Here is a 25,246-nt window from a genome sequence, read left to right as displayed (position 1 = left end):
CTAGAACTTCATTTGCTCATTAACAATGCAAAGGAAAACTGGGACTGGTCTTTCAAGTTTCATGATGTTATTGCGTTCCAACCTGAAATCTTTTACATTGACTTTCAACATCTGGTGGCTTCGGTATTTTACAAAAATCCCACCCTTAATTTCTCAAGGTAAAAAGCAAGAATTTGTAATGAAAATACTAAAAGGACCTGAGGATTTTAGTACAAATATGACCATATAAAATGGCTGTTTTTTTTGTTTTTTTTAAAATAAGGACCTACCTGTTCCCCAGATCTCACATACTGTACTAAAAAGGACCTGTTCCCCAGATCTCATGTACTGTTCATAGGAATGAAAGGGCAACACACTTACCAACTGAGTTCCTTGTCGTTTTAGTCGATGATCACATAGGTTCACATTCTCAAAGAATGTCTTAAATAAACTAAAACCTGTATGTAAAAATCACGAAAGATTTTATTTAGAATAAATTCCTGTTTTTATTAAAACAGGACATTAAATACACAAATAATAAAGGATACTCTTAATAGCAATTAAAAATTTATTTTTACTCATTAAAAAAAGACCTCTTAGTGTTAGTTTTTAAAGCTCTTCACAGGTCTAAAAAACTAAGTTAAATGTTTTATTAGAAGGCTACTATCTAGTACTCTGGTATATATTTATTCCTACGCCTGGTGACCAAAAACATTTTCATACCATTCATAGTAATTTCATATGACTCCAGTTTGAGAATTTTCTCTTTGAAGAGCTGCTGCTGTATGTCACTCTCCAGATCATGTTGTCCTTTTGTAAACCACTCAAAGCACATCTGTGAATAAGTATAGGTGTATAAATGTACGGTCCGTATTTTGAAGATCAAAAGATTTTTTTTAAGTACATCAACATTGCTTTTTCAAATTATTTCAGACACTATAGTGATGAGTGCATTAAAAAAAAGTTTAGATAAAGGACATGTCATGAAAAGGCAAGATAGTTAAAACATTCGGCAGTCTGTAACCACCTGAAGTGTACAGCTGTTGCACACAACATTACTATGTACCAGAATAATTCAGATAGTAGTAGACTTTCTTCTGGAGCAGAAGGTTCAGATTCCACACCAGGACTCAGGTTCTTACATATTACACAAGCCTGCAGTGCCGCATTAGGGTACTAGGCATTACTAGTGCTGTCTACTCCATAAAACATTAAGTGAAGGCTCATTTATGACATCTCTGGCTGTTCAGATGGAAGTTACAGCTCAAAGACTGGATAACCCTCATCTAGACTCCTGATCAACATTCCCTTTCAACTAAATAGGTCTTAATGTTCAAGGCAGTATGCCATTTATCGTTAAACACATAATAGCTGCTCCATTTGTCCTTGCACTAACAGGATCTAATGCATTAGTGCTTTGTAAGGCATTTGAAAACACTGAATGTGAGAAACATTATAAACAATTTATTTTCTATACATGTATTCCAGTCATGAGCCATTAAATTCCATTCCCACCCCCAAACGTTGATCTCTTGGGCTTCTTACCTCTCGATCTAACTCACAAACATCTTGACCCGTCACAAGACATTCCCAGATTTCCCTGGCCCGATTCCAACCCAAATAGAGGGTGGCTTCTTGCAGAAAAAATGCCAGAAATTTTAAATGCGCCTCTAAGTACTGAAAAGGGAATAACAAAAAATTGTCATCTTTTCAAAAGAGAACTTAAACTCAGAAATACGTTATGTTATTTTTTGTACATGTTGCGAAGTGTTAAGAACCAAAAACTGACTGATCCTGTAACAAGCTCCATGTGGACAAAGCAGGGCCTGCAATTATGATTTCTAATTTTCACTATTTTAAACAAAAGACCTCATTTCAGGCGCCCCTTCAGAAAACACTCAGGTTGCTCCCAATCCCCATAACAGTAACTAGCCTGAGCTGCCACCTGGCATAAAAAAGGAGATCGAAGGTGCAATAATACTGTGCTGCAAGTGCTCTGTGGATATATATACTATATATATATAGAATCCATATACTAATAGGAAAATATTTTTTGGTTTTAAGTAGTCAGCACCAAATTCAGCCATTTAAAATATGCCACAGGTTTTAATATACAGAGGCTAACCCACCATTTAATTTATTGGGTAAGTAATAAAGCTCAGTATATTTCTATTCCAAATTACAAAACAGAGTACAATTTTTGGAGGGAGGAAATGCAGCACATACAGATACAGTGTACATTAAGTGTCCAATATTGTACATTGTCTAGCCTTCTGTGTTTCAGCTGACCATGGCTTTTTTGGGGTGATTTATAGCATTGTTCATCTGACAATTTCTAGTAACTAACATTAGAAAGCAGTGTTCAGTACCTCCCGGTAAGTGTATCGGCCATCAACTAATGTTGCTCCAACTAGTCCACCAGGACCTGCTACAGATGCAGCCAATCGATGACATGCTATTAGGCTTCCAGTCACCAGTTTCACTATTTCAAAATTTTTCTTCAAGTCTTGAATAATGCTCTTGGCAGAAACATTGAGAAAGACAGTGTAAGAAATGCAGCACCACCACAGACACACTTAGAGGTTTTGCATTTTTATGGGAATTAAAAAAATCTGAGAGAACTGTGGGGTTTTTCAGCACTATCAAAACTGTCACAAAGGAGCCTTGAAGGTTCACCTTCATCCTTCCCCATCCATTTACAAACCAATCCATCCAAGACAACTGCTTTCACCCTCTGGCTATGTAGCACTGCATGCAAAGCCAAACACTTCCACTCAAAGCTGGCATAACGCAAAGCACAACTTGGTAGTAGATTGGAGCCATTTATTTCTATTTTCCTAAAGGTCATAACTGATTTTATTACTTCAGTCAAAAGTCAATAAAAAAAACAAACTGTTCCCTTAAATTTGTCAATCAGGTTCACTTGTAGTTAGTAATGGCAAAGATACTGTGAGATAATTCAGACATATCAAAAGAAATAAGCTTATCCGCATATAATGGACAGCACAGAGTATTAAGGAATTACCACTGTAAAATTATACTGTCAAGACACTACCACAACATTAAACGCCTCAATTCAAATAGTGCCATAAATACATACCATATTTTTAACTTAACTTTGTTATAGAAGAAGTTTGATGGATGTAACTGTGCTTTCAAAAATATTTTAGCAAGTGCCTTACCTTATCTTGCTTTTGGTATGTTTGTTTAATAAACGAACGTGTGATTTCATGGAGCTGACGTAAAGCTGGTACCACCCAAACAAATTGGGGATTATGATGTTGGGATGACTAGCAACAAAAGAAGTTAAAATAATTACACATATGTACATGCTGAACAATACTAGAATTGTTTCTTGTAAGAGATTCCTAGAAACCTATTTATTATCATCCATGCCCCAGCTTCAGGATAATAGTTTTCTTTCATAAATCTGCAGTCACTAGTCCTTGGTTCATCTCCACTGACAGTTTCAGCTTTCACAATTACACCAGATAGCTGAGGAAGGAGATGGCTAGCTGACAGCAGGTAAGATGGAGAGGCAAGCCAAGGTTTAGAGGGCAAATGTAACCAAATACAGCTACTCAATGAAAGACTAGGTTGTGGAGGTGGTGAGAGGAGACAGGAAAAACAGAACTTAACTATTATAATACTACCATGGCATTCAGAGGCTGGAAGGGGGAAAATCAGTGGTTCTCAATGAGACATTTTCGGGTCACAAGGAGCCTTCTGATAAGATATTTAAACTCAGTTTTGTAACAGAACTTAAGATTTGATCCTGCGAGGTGGAAGCATTCAGCACTTTGCAGGACTGAACCCTTAGGGGGCTTTATTTTCCATAAAGTTTGACATTAGAAGCTGGCACACCAAATTTGTTTTGGGAAAGCAGTAACTTGGTTCTAGGTTAGATGCTAACAATCAATGTTACGTTCTCAGTAGCCTGTTCATGGCAGAAAGAAAGCTACACTGAAGACTTCTCCATACCTTTGACAGTGCTGCCAATATTCTCTCAAATGTTGTTTTAATTTCTCCTTGTGTATGTGTTTGGGGTGGGGATAGATAGGTAAATGTTGCATTTGTAAAACTGGCTTAAAACTACATACTATCAAAGCTCTAGATGGAGATACTGCGGCAGGGAGCAGTAAGAAAAAAAACTTGTTACAGAAGGATGCCTCAGGATATATTTGAGGAGTTTCTAGCAAGAACAGGAAAGAGAAGTGAACACCAGATACAGAATACTCTGGATTTCAACAAACATTTCCCCTAGGGCAGACAGCTTGAGATCTACACTTCTGATTTTTAGAGAAAAGCAAGAATGCAAGGTACCTTGGCACCGAAGGAATATCTGTTCTACCAAACAACCACCAAAAAAACCCACCTCTTGGATGGTGTTGGAAAGATAGAAAGGCTAGTCTAAGTCAGGTTAGCATGAGAGGGGGAAACCGAAGTAACAACAAGCCATTTCCTTCATAATGGCTCATTTTGGACTATGGAAAAAGGACAGGTGCATTCTTGCAGGTCTACAGAAAGATCATTTATTATGTGGGCAGATCTGTAAATAGAATGGGAAATCCTTTAAGCTATGTGCCATGAATTTCACATGGTCAAAACCCTCTCCCTGCAACAGCATGCTGCTGCTGCCCAGGAGACATCTTGGCAAATTCTGCTGCAAAATGGGTTCTTATATCAGAAGACATTTTTCATGCCTGTTTCTTTAAACAAAGAATATTACTGGGTTTTAAAAACCAATCTGTATTTTGAGACTTGTCTAGCAGACAAACCAGAAAACATGATTTACTCTTTCAAAGAAAAATCTGAAATATTTTATATTAAGGGGACACAGTTTCAACACTGACATATCTTAATAGTATTTCCATCTGAAAATTCTAACCCTGAGTCGACTCAAATTTTCCCCCAAACTAATCACTCCTGGGGCTGCAAATTTGTTTAAAACAAAGGCAAGAGACTTACTATGAGTCTCACGGTAAACAAGTTGGCTCACGTAAAATCTCCCCCTCTCAGAGTCCCCCGAGGTACAAGCTTACAGATGCGACAAGTGTCCAATTCCATGTCATTTGAAAGAAGTGTCGATACTGCCCAAGCCACTCTTTAGAGAATATGCCATTTTGGAAAAAAAAGTAATTCTACAGAGAAACGAACCCTCTTAATGTCTTCTATGCATTTGATGATGTAGCTCCTTTTGATTGCTTCCTTCACTGCATAAGCATCACTAAGAATTGTCAGATGTTCCTCCAAGGCCTGCTGAATTAGTCCACAGGGTAACGTTGGAAGATGAGCCAGTTCCCAAAGCACCTCTAGGACCTTCAAGAACAGCATGAATGGTCAGGGACACTAGTAATTACAAAAGATGTAATTCTATTCTTTATCCTAACAATGGCAGATTTTATTTCTCATGCCTTTCCAGTGGTTGTCTCAACGCGAGCTTCCCGACCAATGCGTCCTATCAGGCTCAACAGTTTTTGTCGCACTCTGTCACTCTCAGTCTCCCAGCTCTGCAAGACAAAGAAATAGAATTTCTATTACAGCAGCAAATACGCAAAGTTTCAAATTAATTGATTCCACCTATGACCTATTTTACTGTGATATCACCAATTAATAAAGGGGCACAGTTTCAACATGTGCCACTGCCAGCTTGATTAGATGTGAACTCAGTTTCATTAATAGGAGATCTAATTCACCAAACACTGTTCCAAAAATTTATCATGAGTGGCTAGAGGCAATAATGAAATCTTCTTCTGAACATACTTTAGCAGTAAGAACGCATAACATGGTTGAAACCTGAGTTAAAAGATTAAATCGACAGCACAATGGGAGCTGAGTTATTTAAAATAAATATTTTAATCTTCACAAAGTCATATTATAGGTTTCAAAAGAAATTTGTATTTAGAAATGTTATTTGTAGACTAGATGCTCAAACATATCAACATTCCTGGTTTAGTGAGGAATTTAAATTCAGATAAAGATTTACCTTCTGAATAAGAACAAACAGATGATTAAGCTGATCGGAGCTGAATTTCACAGCAGCTGCAGCAATAATAGTGTGTATGTTTTCAATCACAGTGGATGATTGTCCTGACTAAATAAGAGGGGAGGAAATGAGAGACAACAACTAGTTCTTTGCAAGGAGGAGAAAGTCAAGACTGTACACGTTTCATGTAAAATCCTTCAGATGTCTGAGCAACCATGGAAAAAATGAGTATCGCCGCATCTCATGGAAATCGAGAATCATTTAGAGAATCATTCTAGAACAAGACAGGACAGTACTCTCAATCTACCAAACCCCCAAAGGTGGTTGAAATACTGTCCAAAAAGAAACAGTTGATATTTGTGAGAAATGCTATGTTAATTGTAAATATTCTAGGCAGATACTGTAGGGCAGGAGTAACTGACTTTAAATTAACTGCTCACTCTTTCAGAAGTATTTTCTATTTCAGTGTTTAACCATTTTAAGAACTAGGAAAAGATATGCCAACACAGGTGTTTGCAGGATTTCCACATCCTAGTGGCCACCATTACAGAATTTTGATTGCATCAATTAAGGTAGGATGGTGGAACCCATAGAAGTAGAACGAGGAACCACAATATCCATCAATCTGCTGAATGTACAGCTGTCAGTTTATTGCTTGTCAAGATGTTCAGTCTAAAATTACATATGGAAATACTTTAACATTTAAACAGGAAGGTATTGATGCTATCCGCAATTGTCTTGCACCACTGCACACGACAATGGCAGATCTCTCCTCTCCATCCATCCATCCATACATTTTCCAAAGCTATTCATGGAAGTTACGTACATATATAGAAATGTTTTTTCTGTTTATGAACATTAAGGCCCCAATTCCTGCACCTCTAGAAAGCCCCACTGAAACCACTGGGATTCCCTCATGAGGAAAATTATCACAATCCTTGAATCTCACATAGCCTTCAAACACTCACCAGCAATATAAATAAGTAGCTTTCTATAAACACTTCTCCCACCCCAATCATCAATCTATACAACCCAGTGAGTGCTTGACAGATGAAGTAGGCTTTGCACAGTGATCAGAAAGTTACTAGATTCCAGGCTCTGTGGGATACGGTAGTGGAAGAAGTAAAATCCAGAATCAAGGGTTCTCAGAGAAAATATCTTGTCAATTGCTCAGTCCCATTTACAGTGGGGGAGCTGCAGCTGAAGCACTTCCACTGACTGCAGTGCTGGCAGTATCCGCGACTCCTGTGCTGGAACTTTTCATTGCATTACATGGGAACACAGAATGAGCATGGGAGGCTTTCACCAGAGGGGGGGGAAAATGAAAATTGAACTCAGTGACCAGTAGGTTTCTACCATTATGAGAACAGAAGTGCTGTTAATTTAAAATTTGGCTTGGGAATCCCAGCTCCAAAAACATAACCCTGATGAACCTAAACTGCATGGTGTCATCCTGGTTTGATGCTGCATCAAAAAGTGGAGCCTAAACCTTCACTCTACACCAGCTGTGGGGGGCAATCAAATCTTTTTGATGTCTCCCAGAACACATTTCATCACCCTGTATTCTCTTTTTCTGTGCATCTTCTTTTATGCATCTCTCTAAACCCAAAACTGGCTTTGCTATGCTTCCATCCTTTCCTCAACATCATGCTTCTTCCAGGTGTCCTACGCACCCTAGTCATACTCGCAAATGACCATGAAGTAATAAAAAACCACAAGCATGACTCCAAATGAGGCCCATGGCTAAAACGCACCACTCACACACTTGCTTCTTGGCACATACCACGCACTCCATTTACAATGTACACACCCCAGGGCAAGATTTCACACACTGGGAAACAAACACAGATATAGGCAACTTGTCCAAGATCAGAGCAAATCAGCAGCAGAGCTAGGTACAGAAACCAAAACTCCTGCTAGTCTGTAGTGTTCTAACCACTAAGCTATGCATCTCCCTAAAAATAAAATAAAATCAGAAATAAAAATAGGAAAGAGGAGATTTGGGCCGAAATATCGGTAGATCCCAGAAGGAAGCATGAGGAAGTTGTAGCATTCAATACAGTTCCTGCATTCAGAAGGTAGGGTTTATAACTGAGGGAATTAAAATACCAAGTTGAATGAGAGACACAAGGCAGGTGAGGTAATACCGCTGGTGGAAGGGACAAGCTTTTGAGATTCACACAGCTCTTCCTGAGATCTGGACAATGACATGATAATCATTCAGCTAAAGTGTCCTGTTTGGCTGCAGCCAAACAGTTACACTGAATAAAAAAAAAAAAATCTTTGCATTATGATTTTACAAAGTAAAAAACCCATCAACACTGAATGCACCATTACACACCAGATTAATCAATCCGTAGCAAGAAGTGGGGGAAGCCCAGTTGAAATGTTCCTATTAAAAACAAAATGCAAATAGTTGAGTGCCTTCTATGCAAGCTCCAAGAGCCTTCAAGTTCAGTAGTGTACAGAAATGTTACTCTTCAGGCAGAGAGGACACACTCAGTCTCGAAGGAAACGGAAGGAAAATAAAATCAACGGTTTCATTTGTGCAGCATCTTTAAAATGCTGCACTGATTTGTCCTCCTCTGAGGTGACGCGCTGTGTCAGCAGCTACCAGATCATTAAAAAGAACCTAGGAAACTTCACATGAATACCATCCTGTACAGGATGTGAAAACAGGCCGATAACAGAACGATAATCTGAATATGCAATAGTGCATTGACCAGCCAAGCTATCAACAACTTCTTTACATTACAGACTGGGAATTTTGAACAGAACCCAAAGTCTAGTTAAAATCGAAGTCTTCCACCAACATTACACCGTTTTACGCTCAGGGCACTCTATTCACCCCCCCTCCCCCATCACATTTAGACTCTTCAGAGGGAAGTGATACAAAGCCTCTTAATACAAAAGCCATGTCACAAACAGGCCAGCAGGAAGACAAAGTATTACAGCTGAGCTCAGAAGTGCAAGATGAGTCATGTCAATGTCACAGCTTCACTGAGCAAGAGAGACTTGCTATTATCCCCAATCCTACTGTAAATTTATACAAAGTGTCCGAAAGGCTTAAACTATTTAGTACAAAATATAAAAGGCTAAACTGTTTCTGTGTTGACTACAACTTGGCACTAGCATGTTAAATTTCAGACCAAGCAGTTTTGATTGAGGAGAGAGCTTTCAAACAGCAGTTTGCATTAAGAATTTGAGAATCATTTTCTACACATTGATTAATGTGAGTGTAAGACGACCAACAGATTGTTGTCAATAGTAAATATGTAATAGAGTAGAAATCATTAAGAGACAATTAACAGAATTTGAGCTCCCTCTATTTAAAGGCAGATAGAGAGTTGGATTCAGATTCATACCTTCATACAAGAAAATTAAAATGCTGAAGTATGGTCATAGGCTAATATAATGTTTCACCCTTTATTTTAAAATCTAAGTTTTTTGTAACCCTCTTACATTCACTATAAAAGCGTAAAAAAGGGTATCAATGAGAAGCCTATTTAATTTATGTGAATGTGTTTTGAGAGGTTAACAGAATACTTGACTAAGTGGTAAGGGTGCGTGGGAAATGGGCGAGAGGTTTTATTTGGTTTAGATTGTAATAACCTTTTCAATACCTCACGATCCCCTCAATTGCCTTTTGTGACACCCCCACAAAGTCATGGCCCACTGGTTGAGAAACACTGAGCTAGAACAAGGAGTGCAGCCTTGAAGGGAGAGATGTTTATTAGGAAATAAAGATTAACACAGGTACAAAATAAACAGGAATCTAAACTTATTTAGCTGAAGGCAGTAGTTACAATAGTAAGTGACTGGTAAACGTGTACATGTTAAGGCGTTCTTTCCCAGAAGCACTTTTGCGGCCAGGGCCATGGTGCTCATGAGGTAAGTGAAATGCTAACGACCATGGCTGAAAACTGAATGTAAGGAGTCTACACTGATATTTAAGTCCATTAATAATGTACACCACGATTCCATAGGGAACGAACAAAGTGATGTGATCCAGCACATAAATGGACAGCTAGATTTTCACTATTTTCAAAGTTATATGCCTAAATTTAGGCACTTAAGTTTGAAAATGTTGGCCTAAGTGTTTTTTTAATGATACATAAAATAGAACAATCCTTAAGCTTACCTGTATTCTCCAAATTTTAGTGAGCTCATCCAAAGACAGTTTACTGCCCAGCAGTTCAATAATTCCCTTTATGCGGTCACAGTACTGTGCTTGGTCTATATTACCTAATCGGACAGACAGCTAAATTAGAAATTGTGAATAATATAAAAATGAATAATTTAATACAAGTTATAGCAAGAAACTTGGTACTTTATTTCAGAGGAAGAGTATCAATTTGAAAAGCCATTTCCATCTGAAAATTCTGTGCCTGCTATTATTACAATTCTTAAGATTACTAAAAGAAAAAAAATCAAAGAAATACCCATAATTTCTCTATTTTTTCAGCTTGTTTTCTGTGTAATTGACAGCATATTGCATCTAGTCAGCTTTGAAAAACCTCACACTCTCCCCTAGACTCAGCAAGTGGTAACCTATAAGACCAGCAAAGCTGAAAGTGCAACTGAAGGAGGCATCAGCAGACAAAAAGGAAAGAAGTGTGCTTCAGCATGGTTGGTGGTGGTATTCTCAGAACCCTTCTAAATAATCAAAACACTGTAGAAAAATCCAAGCACTTCTTTATAAAGGGTACTCTATCAGAAAACAATTTTAAAAAAGTCCAGCTGACAGTCCCTTGAAGCCTATGACATTCATTCAAAGTTCATAGTGTAAAACAATTGGTAAAAAAGCTTACCTTCTAGTGCAATTGATAGAACAGAGTTTTCAACTAGCCAGTTTAATAATCGGTCTGTATCTATTGCATTCTTTACAGATTTCGATACAGTGCTGTCTTCTATTAATTTGGTTACCTATAAATCACAGAATGTTAAAACTGTTGCTGTATTATATATGTCTCTTTCTTCCACACACACACACACGAGTCCATTCAAAAGGCGCACTCTCCTGCAAAGCCCAAAGTAGTACAAGCATCAGGAGAATATAACAATGCACTGCCAAAGGCCAGTTATTAAAAAGAGAAAAGCCTGCTGGGTACCATTATTACATCAATTTCCTAATCCCATTCTGTCACAGACAGGAGGGCCCTCCTGTTCCGCAAACTTCTTTAGATTTACTAAAATTTTATTATTGCAGAACAGGTTTCTTTTTGTGGCTCTCAAATTAGTTCCCTGTCTCCATGGTAGGGAACCATTACACTTCAGCTCAGCCTAGTGATAAAGGTGACCAAAGTACAAGTTCTGGACGAAACCCAAAATGCTGCATTTATGTAATTTCACGAGGAATGCAATACACTTATGACCAAGGACCCAAGATTAATGATAAACACATTGGAGTTACTGATTTCAAATGACAATTGAGAAAGGTTTAATATATCCCAGAAACAAGAACTGAACCAAGAAAGCCTTCAAATACTTTTAATTTGGTGGGCTTTTAAAAAAGCAATTTCTTGGAGTACTAAGATATACCCGCTTTGGAAATAAGAACTGAATGACTACACCTGCATACTGTAAGTGACATCTGGAGAGGCTGAATTTAGAGTTTTGTTTTTTTATGCAGTTCCACATGAAGAATAAAACGTTTGCTAGCTCAGCACAGCCTTTGGGATACATCTAAGATTTATCTTACTGTGGAATACCCATGAATGGCCCAGGCATGGCAGAGACTACTGCTCACAAATACAGCTGAAACAATAGTCCTTAGAGAAGGCTGATATGACTTGGACTCTTTCCAAGGAAACCAAAACCCTTGCATCCATTGCTAACTTGCAAAAATAATAATTGTTAGACTGACTTCCTTTGTTCTTTGCTTGGAATTAAGACTTCCCTAAGTCCACATGATTTGCATAAAACCACCCCGCCCCTTTGCCTTTCAGACACTACTTTTAGTATAGCAAGAATAGCCTGTCATACTCAAACAAAAATTCAGACTTACTTCTTTGAGGGAATTCATTTTTGCACTGAAGTGGGGAGATTTTAACATGCGCAACAGAATGTCCAATCGTAGATCATCCACCACAGTTACCAGGTCAGGTTGGAAGCGCATACACAGTAACTTTATAGCAGACAGGAGTTCAGGGATACTAACTAGCCTCTGTTGAAAACATTTTTTTTTTTTAAAGTAATGGCTGTACAGATTTTTAGACATTTTATTTTAAGCATAAGTTCTGTCATGTTTTAGACGTGGATAATAGACACTAAGGGTAACAACAGTAACCTGGTGAAGGCTGCTTGATCTATAATCCACAATACTTTGTCTTTCTGTGAACATCTGGAGAAGTATTACCCACACTACTAGAAAGAATCACTCTGAAGACAAAGTTTAGGGGTAATGAAGAAACTTCTGTTGAAAGTTAAATGTGCTAAAATGTTCTAATTTGTAAGATACATATTTCATGTCTATCACTATTTTTTAAGTGCACAAACAGTAACATTTTCAACACAACATTATGACTACGTCTACACTGTGCACCTTACAGCAGCACTAGTGTACTGCTACAGCCATGCTGCTGCAACGTACGCAGTGTAGCTGCTCTTTGTCATCAACAGGAGAGAGCTCTCCTGCTGACAAAATAAAACCACCCACAATGAAGAGCGGTTGTTTTCTTGGCGGGGGAGCGTCTCCCTCCAACAAAGTGCTGTCCACAGCATGGCTTTGCATCAGTAAAACTTTCATCCATCAGGAGAACGTTTCTCTCACGTCCCTGACTGACAAAAGTTTTACCCACAAAATTTCAGTGCAGCTATAACCTAAAATAAGCTTCATGAAAAAGACACTATAAAGACTCATTAAACAGAGGACAAATTCAGTACAATGTAGAACAAAAATATGTCAGAAGATGTTGAAATCTAATGATCTCCTCTGATAAAGATCAGCAAACTCTTTTGGAAACAATACAATATTTGTATCTGTAAAGAAATGCAATTTTATATCTGCTGCAGCCACGGCAGAGCAAAGCAGCCATGTAGCCCTCGGATTTTAAAAGATATTTAGGCTCTGCTCCACCTAAGTCACTTTTGAAAATGAAATCTAGCCTCCTTAGTCAGTTAGGTGTTGCAACACTCAGCAGAGCAATGCCTAAATGCCTTTAAAAATGTAGGCTATAGGGCCTAATGCTGCAAGGTACTAGGCACCTGAAAGTCAACAAGAATAGAGGGTATTCAGCACCTTGCATGACTGGACCTAGGGGAACATGTTGGACAACTATGAGGGGAAAGTCTTTTTAGACAGGAAGGTCTAACACTGAGTAAGATTTTAAAGTGGATCCTGGTAAGTTCAGCCAACCCACTAGCACAATTTCCTATTACAAACATTCTCAGTCTAAATTTAGCTCAAGTGATACTTTCCAAACAGAAACTAGTATAATTTGTTCTCAAGTTATGGTGGTTTAGCATTAACATTTACAGTAGTTTCTACATGTATATTTGATATAATCAGAATGTTACCTTGTCTTTTAGGTCCTTCTCTTCCACATTCTGTACATATTTAATCATTTTATGAATGACTGGATCCAGCATGGGCTAAGGAATTTGAGAAAATACAAGGACAATCATTTTTTATTTTCCAAAGTCAAGTTACTTGGAAGATCTGGCTGCAGTAAAATGAAATACAAAAGCTTCTCTCTCTAAAAAGGCTAAAACAACTTAAGATCACATTTACTTTGAATACATAAGCTAACACAAATATGGCATACATAAACCATCCTGCTGGTATGAACAGAGAATGAAGTAATGTAAAGGAAGAAGTCAAAATTTCCCAGATGAATTAACAGCAGATCGTACCATAAAAGTATCTAGTAAAGAGACCTAATCTTTTCAACACACAACACTTGCTATACGTACAATGAAGTCAACCTGACACCTAGTGGCTTCCTATCTGCCACTCTTCTGAACAGAGTGACCAAACCCCCCTCCCAAAACCAGCTGCAATATTCCCAGCAAGCCAGTGTGCCTTACAACCAGAACTTGTGTTGCTTTCTCTCTGAAGGCTATGAATAGTGTATTGCCAGCATCTAGAAATTACCACACAGCTCTTTCTATGCAAGCACATTTATTCTCAAGGTAAAAATATTACAGAAAAAAAAAACATATAAAAATAATAAATAGATTTAAACAACATACTAGGACTCACCCACAAGTCTTACAGGACCCTAGTAGGCCAAAGTCTTTCCAACTCTTTCACAAGAGCTGGGGCCTTTCTGATCCAAGAAACGGGAGAAGGCCCTGAATCAGTTTAAATCCAGTCTTTTTATCCCCAAAAGCCCTTTCTTTGGCTGGTGGTCTCTGGAAAACTCAGTTTGAACCAGTACATTTGCAAACCACCACAGGGTGTGGCATTTCTTTTAACTGTTCAGTCTCAGTGACTCACTTTAACCGCCCTCACTGTTTTTAGGTTTTAGAGGAGCTCTGGTAGCCCTCCCCCATAAAGAAGAACACAATCACACATAATCCACTCATAAATTTAATACAATGGCCCCTAAAGATACTGCATGGGGTTGCAATATCTGCCACAATTTAGCAAAGGTATGTGGATCAGAGACACTTCTCTCTAGCAACGTATTTTCCAACTGATGCTCACATACCCACACTAGATCTCAGTCACAAAGCTAGCAGTCTAAAGCAAGAGGTACTCATTGGGGCAGATTCTTGTCACACCTGTTTTACCCTGGGATAATTCAACTGACTGCAAAGGAGTTGCTTCTGATTTACACTGATGAAGATCAGGAGATTCAGGATTACCATCCTCAGCAAATGAATATTCACACAGTGAGAAACCCTTCTACTCTGTATAAACCAAAAAATTAGGTTGAGATTTTCAACTGACTTTGAAAATCTCATCCCGTGACTACATAGTTGTAATTAAAAATGGCATTTCTACTCTCTTGGGTAACAAATGGCACATATGGTCTCCTTGTTCTGGGTAGCTCCCCACCACTGTAATATGCAGACATTTCTCTAATGCATGCAACTTTCCTTCAGCCCTTGTTTATGAAGAAAGTATGCTGAGATCTTCTTCAATAAAGTTTTCAAAAATTGACATATCTAAACCTGGTGGCTATTAGCCATGTGTTGTGAAAGGCAACTTATTTCCCCACCTTCACTTGTGAATGCATCTAAAAATTGGTATTTGCACATCTTACAGCACAAAATGTGTCACTCAACCAATATTAGCAGCCTATGCAAAACAAGTACCCTGCACCCTAAACCAGACATGTTTAAGAGTGTTTCAAAATTAACCACCACTTTGATACTAAGTCGGTGATAAACTAATTCAGTTTTCCATGTTAACTTTCCGATTCTCATGCCAAACTTAAGTACCAGTAGTGTTGCCTTCTGGATGCCATTTTTTAAGAGATCCATTTTAACACAGAAAAATAAATACAAAACTCAAGGGAGCAATATAGCTGTGTGTTTCAAAGTTTGTTTTTCTACTTTCTGAAATTAACTCATAAAAATGGTGTTTTACCTGCACTACAGAAGAGTTGAGATACTCTGCACACACCCCCAATGGCTGAACTAATGCAGAGACTGCCTGGAAGAAAGATAGTAGATATTTAGGCGCAGACACAGTAATCCCTTTCAAGACTGATGATTAAATTCTTTAAAACATAGGTGAAGGTTTACAAGCAGCATGTATCATACATCCCAATTATCCTCCCATTGCTTACAATTTTGTTTCAGCACTGAAGGGACGTCTTGACTAGTTATGATTGACAACACGCAGTTCAAGAAACAGACTTAAAATAATGGCATGCATTAAGTATTGCATCTCTTGCTTGCTAACACAAAAGGACCATCTCAACTTTCAGTGGTTTTGGTCATTTTATGGTTCTGTTATAGTCTGTTCATGGTCTGTTTTGGTCCAATGCAAGAGCCAATAAATGCTTTGATGGTTCACGCTGCAGCACTGTAGAGTACAAATGCATGTTCTCTGGTGGAAAGCCACAAAAGAGAATTTCTTCTCCCAAATCCAACATTCACCTTCTTCATCAATCCTATCACTATCTGCCAGACGGCTTCAAGAGAAAGTGGATTTCTGTGTAGGACCCAATGCTGAAGAATGTTTCTCATGCAGATCAGTCACACAAGGATTTTCCTTCACATATGGAATGAAAAAAATCTTGAGATCCAAGGTTCCCAAATTTTATCAATTTTCAAGTAGAGTGAAGGAAATTCACTTGCCATTATGACATACCAAGACCAATTTCCTCCTGAGAAGAGGCAATGACTTACATAATAGTGAGTGTCTCACTACAACCAACAGCCTGTAAGTTAAGTGTCCCTAGTCAAAAATCACTTTAAGAAAGGAGTTACTAGTAAGTTAAGAGGAGAGAATCTATAGCAATGTCTAAATTTAATGAGATAAACTCCCCTTCTCTCATATTTGCATATAAACTACTTGCCTGTCCTTAATAAGTGTGTGTGGGAGGGCAGAGGGAGGAGAAGAGGGAGGAAGAAGAAATCAACCCACTAAAAGGAAATAGAATTTTCCAAATTTGTAGCTCAACTGCAGGTGATGAACAAATTACTTTACAGACAATTAAAATTTGAAAAAATGTGCTTCCTCTCAGTATTCTGGTTCTCAGACATGGTTACTTAGATTTGAAATCTGTTATATCCGAGTCTTCTAGATTACATTCAACACCAAACACCATTAGGCTCTATGGACCTAAGACCTCGTATAGTTTATGTAGTCATTAAATGTGTCAAATTTTGATGCAGTAGTTAACATATTTAGAGTTTAGTGCCGAGATTCCAAGGCCAGAAAGGCCCACTGTGATCACAGAGTCTGATCTCCTCTGTAACACAGGTCATAGAACTTTCCCAAAGTAATTCCTAGAGAATATTTTTTAGAAAAAGATACAATTTTGATTTAAAAATTGCCAGTGATGGAGACTCTTCCATAACCCTTGGTAAGTTGTTCCAATGATTAATCTCACTGTTGAAAATTTACACCTTATTTCCAGCCTGAATTGGTCTAGCTTCAACTTTCAGGGAAGGGATCACATTATACTTTTGTCTGCTAGTCTGGACATACAATTATTAAATATTTGTTCCTCATGTAAGTACTTATAGACTGTAATCAAGTCAATCCTTAACTTTCTTTTTGTTAAGCTAACTAGATTCGGCATCTTGAGTTTACCGTTATAAGGCACATTTTCTAATCCTTAACCATTCTTGTGGCTCTTCTCTCAACCCTCTCTAATTTTTTAACATCCTTCTTGAATTGTGGACATCAAAACTGGACACAGAATTCCAGCAGCGCTTGCACCAGTGACAAATAACCTCTCTACTCCAACTTGAGATTCCCCTGTTCACACATTCAAGGATCACGTTAGCCCTTTTGGCCATAATATGGCACTGGGGGCTCATGTTCAGCTGATCCTCCCCCATGACTCCCAAGTCCTTTACAGAGGCACTTCTTCCCAGGATATTTTTCCCCATTGTGTAAGTATGGCCTGCATTCAGCCATATTAAAATATTATTTGCTTGCATCCAGTTTACCAAGTGATCCAGATTGCTCTGTTTTAGTGACCTGCCCTCTTCGTTATTTACCATTCTCCCAATGACTGGGCCATCTGCAAACTTCATGAGTGATGATTTTATGCTTTCTTCCATTGATAAGATAGACAGACGAAATATATAAACCAAAGATATTTTAAAAATAATTTACACATGGGAATCACCTTCCCTGCAACTGAAATGCAGCTACTTCAGTGATGAATGCTAAAACTATATAACAGTTTACACATACTTAAAACTGGTATGCTGAACATAATTACCCAAACTGAAATTAATTCAGGACACCAATGCTAATAACTGCTCTCTTCTGGGTAGATTCATGGGATCTTTAGTAACAAGTGGTCAAGCCTTTGTTTTTCTTTCAAGCAGCTGTAGACCATAATGCATTACAGAACTTTTAGAGCATGTTAACATGGTACATGTGGCTAGTTAGGATGCAAATGTAATGTGTACATTTACATCCCAGCTTGCCAGGTGTCAACTCTCTGTAGAGACCAACTCTAAGTCTCATCTCAAATATATAGTTCCCTGACCTCCAACCATCCCATACCAAAGAATTCTCCCAGCATTCTTTTTGGAGTACTTCTTCAGTACGGAAGAAAGCGTTCTATGTATCGAATTACCAGTATCACTTGCTATAGAACATTAACATATAAAGAACGACATCAACAGAAGATTAACTTACCCCAAGTTCAATATCTTCTGAATGGAGTTTAGACTGAATTGCTGAAAATCCACCCAACTCTGCAAACTGCAAAAAGCAGTATCAAGTCAATGAATTACAACTGTCTGCATTTTAAATATGTGATTAAAGCAAATATTCCAAGCTTTAACTTGGAGCGTATAAAGCTTTGTTCTCCAATGATCATCTCTGAAATAAGAATTCAAGACGAGATGCTTGAGCTGTCAACAAGGATCTTCCACAGTGGGATTTTAAGTTTAACATAAGACTTGTGCTTTCATGTCTATTTGATGGCTCACTGGGGAACACAACATAGAAGATCCACACAGGATGACAAGCTGAGGGACAGCATGCAGGATGCATCTCTCTAGCATTCCCTAGCAGCTGTTTGTGGAATGGCATGGCAGCCCCAAAGGTGACCTTTGGCCTTCCTCAGCTGAAGGGTACAAATCAGTAGTGCAAAGGTGGGAAAGGAAGAGGGAGGCAACCCAGCATGATTGCCTTGGCAAGGACCTTACCATCTATGTTGGGCAGGGTTAAAGTATAAAACTCATTGCTCTACAGTTGCCATCCTCTATGCGAACAAATATGAAGCATCACTTTTAAGAGCAATGAATTCAAGTGACAGACACCAGATACTATCAACAGTTCTTTTCAGTTTAGCTTTACCTACCCTGTTTACCAGATCCACCAGCCACCCATGAGGTTCCTAGATAATTAAAAAAAGTTAATTGGCAACATATTTTAAAACAATATGTGAAAGGCAGTTTTTTTTATTGTGTGCTGTATTTAGCATTTTGGGTTAATTAGCTTTATGTATGTGCTACTACTTCAAAGAATATATTTGTGTGTTTATGCTACCTCCTTTACTGAGTGCAGCTGGAGCTTTGAGTTGTTCTTATTACCATCATCCTTTTTTGGACAATGCCTGTCATTACCGACTATGGGTTGCGGCAACATTAAGCTATGTGGCTGCTGACTGACACACAGCCATAATTATAACTTATCAGTAGTGTGGAATATGATGGAAGAATCTTCCCTGAATTTTGGCAGTTTCTTTTTGTTTTCACAAGCCCCGTGCTTTCTTTTTAGCAACAGAGTGATAACCAGAGACTGAAACAATTTTCATCCACACAACAGATACAGCACCCACAATGGCATTGCAAGCCTCAAACTGCATCTCTACCGGAGTGCCACCACCCTGACCTGAAGGGACCACCTTTAGGTGCGAGAGACTGAATGAGCATGTAGACTTGATCAGTTTTGAACTGTCTGCTGAGACTGCTAACAAGAGGGTTAATTAAGACGGCGGTTTTGTGAGGTGGACACTGGTATATTAGGATCTGGAAAAGAGCAACTAGGTCATTTTATATAGCAAAAGCTAGAGATGTTAAATCAGTGGTCTCCAACCTTTATTTGCACAAGATCACTTTTTGAATTTAAGTGCAACCCAGGATCTACCCCGCCCCTTCCAAAAGGCCCCACCCCGCTCACCCCATCGCTTGCTCTCCCCCACCCTCACTCACTTTCACTGTACTGGGGCAGAGGGTGCAGGCTCTGGGCTGGGGCCAAGGGGTTCGGAGTGTGTAGGGGGCCTCCAGGCTGAGCCTGGGGCAGGGGGTTAGGGTGCAGGAGAGGGTGAGGAGTGCAAGCTCTGGGACAGACTTTGGTTCCAGGTTGGGGCAGGGGGTTGAGGAGCAGGAGGGGGTACAGGGTGCTGGCTCCACAACGGGGCTCAGGGGCGGGCTCCCACTGGGCAGCACTTACCTTGGGCAGCTCACGGGAGGTGGTGCAGTGGGGCTAAGGCAGGCTCCCTGCCTGCCTCAACCCATGCCATTCCCGGAAGCAGCCAGCATGCCCCTGCAGCCCCCCCTGGGGGGGAGGTGGCATGCGCGTAGCTCCGCACACTGCCTCTCCCCTGCAGGCACCACCTCCGCAACTCCCATTGGCTGCAGTTCCCCATTCCCAGCTAATGGGAGCTGTGGGGACGGTGCTTGCACGCAGGAACAGCACATGGAGACCCCTGCCCCCCCAGACCACAGGAGCATGCAGACTACTTCTGGGAGCGTCATGGGCCAAGGCAGGCAGGGAGTCTGCCTTAGCCCCGCTGCGCCACCAGATTTTTAGCGCTGAAGATTGTGATAGACTGTCAATGGCACCAGGATCGACAAGTCGATCGCGATCTACCAGTTGATGACCACTGTGTTAGATGGTCTTTTGTTTATTACTGGACTAGTAGTAATGATGACAGATTTAGAGAGGAATGGGCACCAATCCCCAGATCCAGTCCCTCTGGTAGAACATTCTCGCAATCATGAAAAGGGAATGCTCTTCTAAAGAACCACCACATTTGGTATTCAAAAGCTACTCAATATTTTTTAAAGATTTACTTCAGCTTATTTTGGATAAGCATTTACATATATTGGATAAGCCTTTTATACTCTAGGTATAAAGCATTTCTGTTCTATAAAACAGACAAAAATATGTATGATCACCTTTTGGAAAGTAGATATGGGTGAGACAGCGTACAGATTTCCTTCTCCAAAGACTTCTGCCCAGTTTCTCTGGCATACCTTCATTCGATTCTTGAAATGGTATTCATTGTCAGGGTTAAAAGCCTTGAAAAAAAAAAAAAAAACATTAAAAAACCAGTCACAACGTGGCTTATTTGTGAGTCTCGAAGACTGATCTTGTTAATATTTGACTTCAGTAGTTGAACACAGTTCTTGAGCATGGCTAATTTTTCCAAGTGAAATATAAATTAACAGTTTAGCGTGGATAATTCATGTCAATGATACTTAGTACTTAATGTATACAGTATTACAACTTCAGAACACAGTACAAACAATCTCCAACAATCCTGTGAGGCAGATAGATATCCCCTTATTGATTTTCTTCTACAGAGAGGGAGGACAGACTGAAAGGGGGTTAAAGTGATTTGCACATGGCCACAATAGTGTCAGAGCAGGGATCAGAAGACAGGAGTTCCCCCCTCCCAGGGCTATGGTCATTCTTTTGGCAAGGTAGCCTCTTTAGAGCAGTAATACAAGGGAAGATTTTAAAAAGTGACCAATGATTTGAATGCTACACATGAAATACCTTAAAGAGGGCTGATTTTCAGAAAGCATTGACCACTCAATCTGAAAAATCAGGCCCCGGTCAGATCTCTCAAGTTCGACACACAAAACCTGAGACATGCAAAAAATCATTACTTACTTTTTAATATTTTGGCCACAGTTTGAGTTCATGCTTTAAATGGTAAACAGTACCAGCAGAAATATTAGAGGTCACAAGAGCTTTCCTGAAGATTGTAAACAAACCATCTGTGATGTTTAAGAACTCATTTCTAGAGACTTTCATATTTTAAGGACATTAATAAAACTAATGAATATTAATTCCTTCTATCCTCCCTCCAAGTGAGTCAAATGTCTCCATGGATGTAAAATAGTACCATTACAAGAGATTGCAGGATATAATACAGTACCATTGTAAGCACACCCAGAAGGCCAACAGGAATTGGGTCTTGTTTCACTCTCTCTGCGACCAGATCTACTAGCAGCATCAACATGTTGTAGATTCCCTCATGGATTTCAGTACCCCATTTATGAACAGCACTTGATGTCAGCAGCTACCAAAATGAGAAAGATGCATCAATCTCTGGCACTGATCATTATTTTCAGAGTAACACTTTTCCGTAACAGTATTTGGTAGCAGTACTCTAATATAAATACTATTTATGATATCTTTATACAGCAGAAAGGTAGGAAAAGCAACAGTGATAGTTATAATTCCACCATTTTAAAACTTCCTAATTAGAAACAGGATATAGCAGACACTAAGAGGTAATCATCAAAATACACTGACGGTTTCTCCTGGAAATTACTATTTAACTCAGAAAAGTTTTGTATGGAAGAGAGCCATTCACTTTAATGTTTTTATTCCTAAATGCTTGAGTAACTCTGTTGACATGTTTGTAGGATGTTAGATAATCCATTTTTAATTCTTGCAATAAGCTTGTCACATGGCCACATTACTTTGCTTGCAGTCATGGATTGCTACATCACCTCTCTAATATAATTTTTCTTAGAAATCAAGGAAAATGTCACTACTGAAGAGTATGTATGTTTAAAGAACATTTTTAATGGATTGGGAGGCAGCATTAAACCGCCATGTTAGGCCAAACTGATAACAGAACTACATTAGGTTTTTAAAAGGTAGAAACAGCAATTAGGTAAACATTACCCGCTGTGTTTGCTGGGCTTGCATTCAAATTACTAAGCTTTATAACCTCACAGAACCCAAAGACTATTTAATTTATTTTTTAAGATTTTCAGAAACTACAGTGCATTAAGCTTCATGAATGGCTTATGGGTATTTTAGAGTAAATGTAACCCAGCAGAAGACTTTAACCTCCGCAAACAGAATCTTTCAGCTACCCTCTTTCCATCTCTCCTCCTCCCCACCCACACCCCAACTATACAGGATGAAAACTAAGTAGGTACAAAGCACTCAGTGGTTAAAAAGCACAGACATTACTCTGAAGCCAATTGGAACATGATGTTATTTTCTTTAAATCCTTCTACCTGAAATACAATTTTTCCTGGAAATTATAGGGCTTAATAACTGATGTACATTTAGAAAATCATACACAAGACCATTATGCTTAACTCCTAAAATACCAGTTAGTTTCAAAGGTCTATCCCTTGTTTACCATTGGAATATAGGACCATAGATGCGCATGGCACATTATGTAGCAGGATAAGGTAGTCTGTGCACCATCATGCTTATGTGACATGATCATGACAAGAAAGAATGCACGGGACGAAGGGGCAATGGCATGGAGAGGGAAATACACAGAAACAGGGTAATGGAGTTGCTCATATGGTATGGTACATGTCAGTATCTGGATTTGATATTTTTAAATTACTATATTAAAAGAGGCTCAGAAAATCATGGTTTGGAAGGACTGTAGAAAAAGATGGCTTGTAAGGAAGGATTTGAGAGGGGGATAGAAGCTGCAAAGCATACAAGGTAAGCAAGACCATTCCAAGTGTAGGGGCTGCTTAGGATAAGCCATGGAGACTATTATTGGGGCAGGGAAGAGAGTGGTCTGGAGGAAGAATTAGTGGAAGACAGGGTCCAAATAAGAAAGTGTCATGCAACCAGTGTTGACACAGAAGCAGGACAGAGTTTGTTCATAGCTTTGAAAGGAAGGACAAAGTTTGAGACTGATGTGGAAGGTGACATGAAGCCAGTAAAGGTAATTTTAAGTGGGATAGCGTGATATAGTCAGAGTGATGGGCAAGGAACAAAGTTAGGCCACAGCATATGGAATAGGAAGGAGGAAAGCAAGATGGATATTGAGAACTCCAAAGCGTAGGAGTTCACAGTAGGCCAGGCAGGAAAACCAAGCATGGAAGAGAGTTTTGGCAGTAAGCACAGAAAGGAAGGGACAAATTATGGCTAGGCTGTAAAAGGCAGAAGTGGCAGGAGTTAGGGGTCTAACTGTGTAGGGTAATGGAGAGAAGAGAGGAATCGATGACTCCAATTTTTCAGACCTGGGGGACAGAACGATTGCAATGGAAGAATGAGGGAGGAAGACTGATCATTAGTACTAAACAATAATACATCCTAATATTTATGGAACTTTAGACCTTCAAAAGCACTGTATCAACATATACCAGTTAAGGCCGTGATCCTGCAACTGACTACGGATGCAGGGACGCATCCATATGAAAGACCCCATTGATTTAAATGGAGCTCAGCACAGATGCAGGATTGGGGCATAAGCGTTCAATTTTACTGAAAAATTTATATGACCCCAGTCACCATAATATCAGAGACACATCAGAATGGAACAGAACATTTCATGAAATGGACTCCCAAACACAAAAGTTGGATTTGTGCACTTTCCTCCCCCTTACCTTTTTAAATGCTTCAGGCATACATCTGTCCATGAATCTTTTGCAATTCTCATCAGAATCAGAAAGACCTTTTCAGAAAGGACAGAGGGTATATAATTTAGGATTACCTCTCGCTGGTTTCCTACAGGCTCTTGAGCTCTAGATCTCAAAGCCTTGCTACTGAGGTCACAGAAGATGAGCTCATCAAATAAGGGGTTTGCAACACAAAGCAATAAGCATCCTATTGGGATTACATTACTCGTGCTCTACATCTTCCACCAAAAGGGACTGGAGGTCAAAGAAACTAGATTTCCAGCCTTTTAGAAATTAGGGGCAGTTTAGTTTCCAAACATTCCATCTGGTACAACTACATGGCATTAACAGAACCTCACCTCTGTAGGTGTTTTTCCTTTCAACGACACAGTTTATGTTTTGATACTTGCACAAATCATTCTGCTGCTGCTCATCCACCATAACAAACTCACAGACAGACTACAGTACACTCAGCTAATTTTTTTTTTTTTTTTTTTACGCACTGTATTGTCTTCCACCAATGCAACAACATAGCATAACCTCCTTTTAACTCGCCAGAGGGCATACTGAAAAGCAAGTTCATGTATACCTTCAACTTCAGGAGTTGAACATGTTGCCTCCACAGCACCCTCAGCCCCTGACAACTTGTTGACCGGAGAGGAATCAACCCAAGTCTATGATATGGCAATAGAGAGTATTTCCACTAGGACAGTCTGGTCAAATAACCCACTCTACAGCTTAATATGGAGTGAGCTTGGACACAAACATCATTAATATAATAATAAATGCCCAAGTAAATTAATACAGCTCTTTATTGACAGTAATTTTTAAAATGAAACCATTTTACATACAAAAATATTTACAATCTTTAAAACATAGAAAGAACTGCATGCCTATTCTATCCTACAATCAAGCACACATGAGCAAGACAAAATTGAAACCCTCTTTGCAAAACCAGTATGAGCTCACAACAGCAGATTGTTAACTGTTCTAGCAATATTTTTGTATGGCACTAGTTAGCAAGTATAAAAATTGCAGTTTTCTAGAGCGTATCCTCTGTATACACCT

At 39.0% G+C, this 25,246-nt stretch overlaps 1 protein-coding gene across 4 annotated transcripts in view; it reads right to left on the bottom strand.

The window, feature by feature from the left end:
* USP24 (ubiquitin specific peptidase 24) overlaps positions 1-25,246 on the bottom strand; it is a 107,221-nt gene that overhangs the window by 60,038 nt on the left and 21,937 nt on the right. For all 4 annotated transcript variants that reach the window (XR_005226562.2, XM_037907493.2, XM_037907490.2 and 1 more), the window contains exons 3-20: positions 24,167-24,234; positions 21,727-21,870; positions 20,738-20,860; positions 18,916-18,951; positions 18,246-18,311; positions 15,504-15,569; positions 13,484-13,558; positions 11,973-12,131; positions 10,777-10,891; positions 10,107-10,210; positions 5,966-6,073; positions 5,394-5,489; positions 5,137-5,298; positions 3,162-3,269; positions 2,349-2,498; positions 1,525-1,656; positions 703-814; positions 361-437 (exon numbers count right to left, since the gene is read on the bottom strand). Coding sequence is in view for 3 of the 4 variants with exons in the window: in XM_037907493.2 (XP_037763421.1) it covers positions 361-437; positions 703-814; positions 1,525-1,656; positions 2,349-2,498; positions 3,162-3,269; positions 5,137-5,298; positions 5,394-5,489; positions 5,966-6,073; positions 10,107-10,210; positions 10,777-10,891; positions 11,973-12,131; positions 13,484-13,558; positions 15,504-15,569; positions 18,246-18,311; positions 18,916-18,951; positions 20,738-20,860; positions 21,727-21,870; positions 24,167-24,234 (1,901 nt within the window). In the remaining variant the exon portion in view is untranslated. The remainder of the gene's footprint in view (positions 1-360; positions 438-702; positions 815-1,524; positions 1,657-2,348; positions 2,499-3,161; positions 3,270-5,136; positions 5,299-5,393; positions 5,490-5,965; positions 6,074-10,106; positions 10,211-10,776; positions 10,892-11,972; positions 12,132-13,483; positions 13,559-15,503; positions 15,570-18,245; positions 18,312-18,915; positions 18,952-20,737; positions 20,861-21,726; positions 21,871-24,166; positions 24,235-25,246) is intronic.

Source organism: Chelonia mydas, chromosome 8 (assembly GCF_015237465.2).
Source record: "Chelonia mydas isolate rCheMyd1 chromosome 8, rCheMyd1.pri.v2, whole genome shotgun sequence".
Classification (NCBI taxonomy): Eukaryota; Metazoa; Chordata; order Testudines; family Cheloniidae; genus Chelonia; species Chelonia mydas.
The sequence above is the reverse complement of the archived record's forward strand: the minus strand, read 5'-3'. Positions and strand labels throughout refer to the sequence as shown.